This window comes from Gracilinanus agilis, chromosome 3 (genome assembly GCF_016433145.1).
Source record: "Gracilinanus agilis isolate LMUSP501 chromosome 3, AgileGrace, whole genome shotgun sequence".
NCBI lineage: Eukaryota > Metazoa > Chordata > Mammalia > Didelphimorphia > Didelphidae > Gracilinanus > Gracilinanus agilis.
Genome location: NC_058132.1, coordinates 61,136,447 through 61,138,383, shown reverse-complemented (window position 1 = coordinate 61,138,383; position 1,937 = coordinate 61,136,447). Strand labels below are relative to the sequence as shown.

The 1,937-nt window shown below is 48.3% G+C and overlaps 1 protein-coding gene across 1 annotated transcript; it reads left to right on the top strand.

The window, feature by feature from the left end:
• The first annotated feature begins 502 nt into the window (after positions 1-502).
• On the top strand, positions 503-1,543 carry CNR2 (cannabinoid receptor 2). Its single transcript, XM_044671336.1, has one exon. It carries the CDS (start codon positions 503-505, stop codon positions 1,541-1,543), a length of 1,041 nt encoding a protein of 346 aa, XP_044527271.1.
• The last annotated feature ends 394 nt before the right edge of the window (positions 1,544-1,937 follow it).

Here is a 1,937-nt window from a genome sequence, read left to right as displayed (position 1 = left end):
CCCCACCCCCACCTAACCCTTACTGGTCTTTTGCCTTGGAACCAATATCCAATATTGATTCTAAGAAAGTAAGGGTTAAAAAAAAAACCAGTAGAGGACTATAAGAGCATATGATATACATGCAAAGGACCTAGCTACAGGAATATGGCCTGAAGAATCTGCCTAAAGCTTAGTTTGACAAATACAAGTGTCTGAATCACAATCCACTTTGAATATGAGTCATTTCACAGCTGAGGACGGTTAAAGGTGCCAAGGGTCTGTGGTGATGGAGGGCCTGGGGATCCAGAGGTTGGGTGATCACCACCAGATAGAGAGGAAAAGGATGTCAAACAGGGAGACTTGGGGCACAGAAGACAAATTTTCCACAGGCTGACTCCGTCAAGGGGGCAACCCTTTCCAACGGCTCAGCTACATCTCCCATGTCCCTGGGTATGGTGGGGAAGCTAATGGTTTCTTTCCTCCTGTCTATCCCTTCAACAGAGGTCTAAGCATCTTCAGTACCATGGAGGGATGCTGGAATTCTGGAGCTACCAATGCCTCCCATGGAGACTTGACTTTCAATGTCCAGGATTACATGGTGCTGGATTTACCCCAGAAGACAGCCATCGCTGTGTTGTGCTCCCTCCTGGGTGTCCTGTGTGCCCTGGAGAATGCCATCGTGCTCTTCCTGATCTTCTCCTCCCCAAGGCTCCGCAGAAAACCCTCTTACCTGTTTATCAGCAGCCTTGCAGGGGCTGATTTCCTGGCCAGTCTGTTTTTTGTCATCAGCTTTGTAAATTTTCACGTCTTCCACCAGGAAGACTCGAGGAACATCTTCCTCCTGAAGCTTGGAGGGGTCACCATGACCTTCACTGGCTCTGTGGGCAGCCTGCTGCTGACTGCCATTGACCGCTACCTGTGCTTGCGCCACCCTGCCAAGTATAAGGTCCTCCTTACCCGGGGAAGAGCACTGGTCACTCTCACAGCCATGTGGGCCATCTCGGCCATGGTCTCCTACCTGCCATTCATGGGGTGGACCTGTTGCCCCGGAACCTGCTCTGAACTCTTTCCCCTAATTCCCAATGACTATCTGCTAAGCTGGATCATATTCATCGCCATTCTGTTTGTCGCCATCTTCTACACCTACGCCTATGTCCTCTGGAAGGCCCACCAGCACACGTCCACTTTGGCAATGTACCAACAGAAGCGCTTAGCAGGCATGTCTCGGATGCGGCTGGACGTGAGGTTGGCCAAGACCCTGGGAGTGGTACTGATGGTGCTAGTTCTCTGCTGGCTGCCTGTGCTGGCCCTCATGGTCTACAGTTTGGCTGCACATTTGAATGAACACATTAAGAAGGTCTTTGCCTTTTGCTCCATGCTATGTCTGATCAATTCCATGGTGAACCCTATCATCTATGCCCTGAGAAGTAGGGAGATCCGCGCCTCTGCCAAGAACTGTCTGACCCGTTGGAAAAATATGCTCAGAGGCACTAGAACAGACAGTATGGAGGATGCTCAGAAGTCTTCGGTCACAGAAACAGAAGGAGAGATAAAAGTCACCTGATCCCCTGATCTTGGCCTCCATGTTATCTTGGTTCATTTACTTCCAGTTAGGTTTCTGATATCAAAAGTAACAAGCATTCCTACCTTCCCAAAAGCACTTATTATTAGCATTAAAAATTTTTTTTCTTTGAATGTAAATATAACAGAGGCTCTTTGGAATAGTAGATAGAAAAGTTTCAAGGTTGGCCTCGAAGCCAGGAACAACTGAATTCAAGCCTTACCTCTGACACTATCTGTGTGACCTTGGACTAGTCACTTAACAGGGCTCTAGGCAACTCCCTAAGGCTATAAGTTTCAGAGAAGTTGCTGACCTGAATTGGTAGAGGGAGTTTCCCCATCTAGAGTTCCAGTGAAATCACAGGTCCAGTACCTATCCTTATCCTTCACAGTAAAAA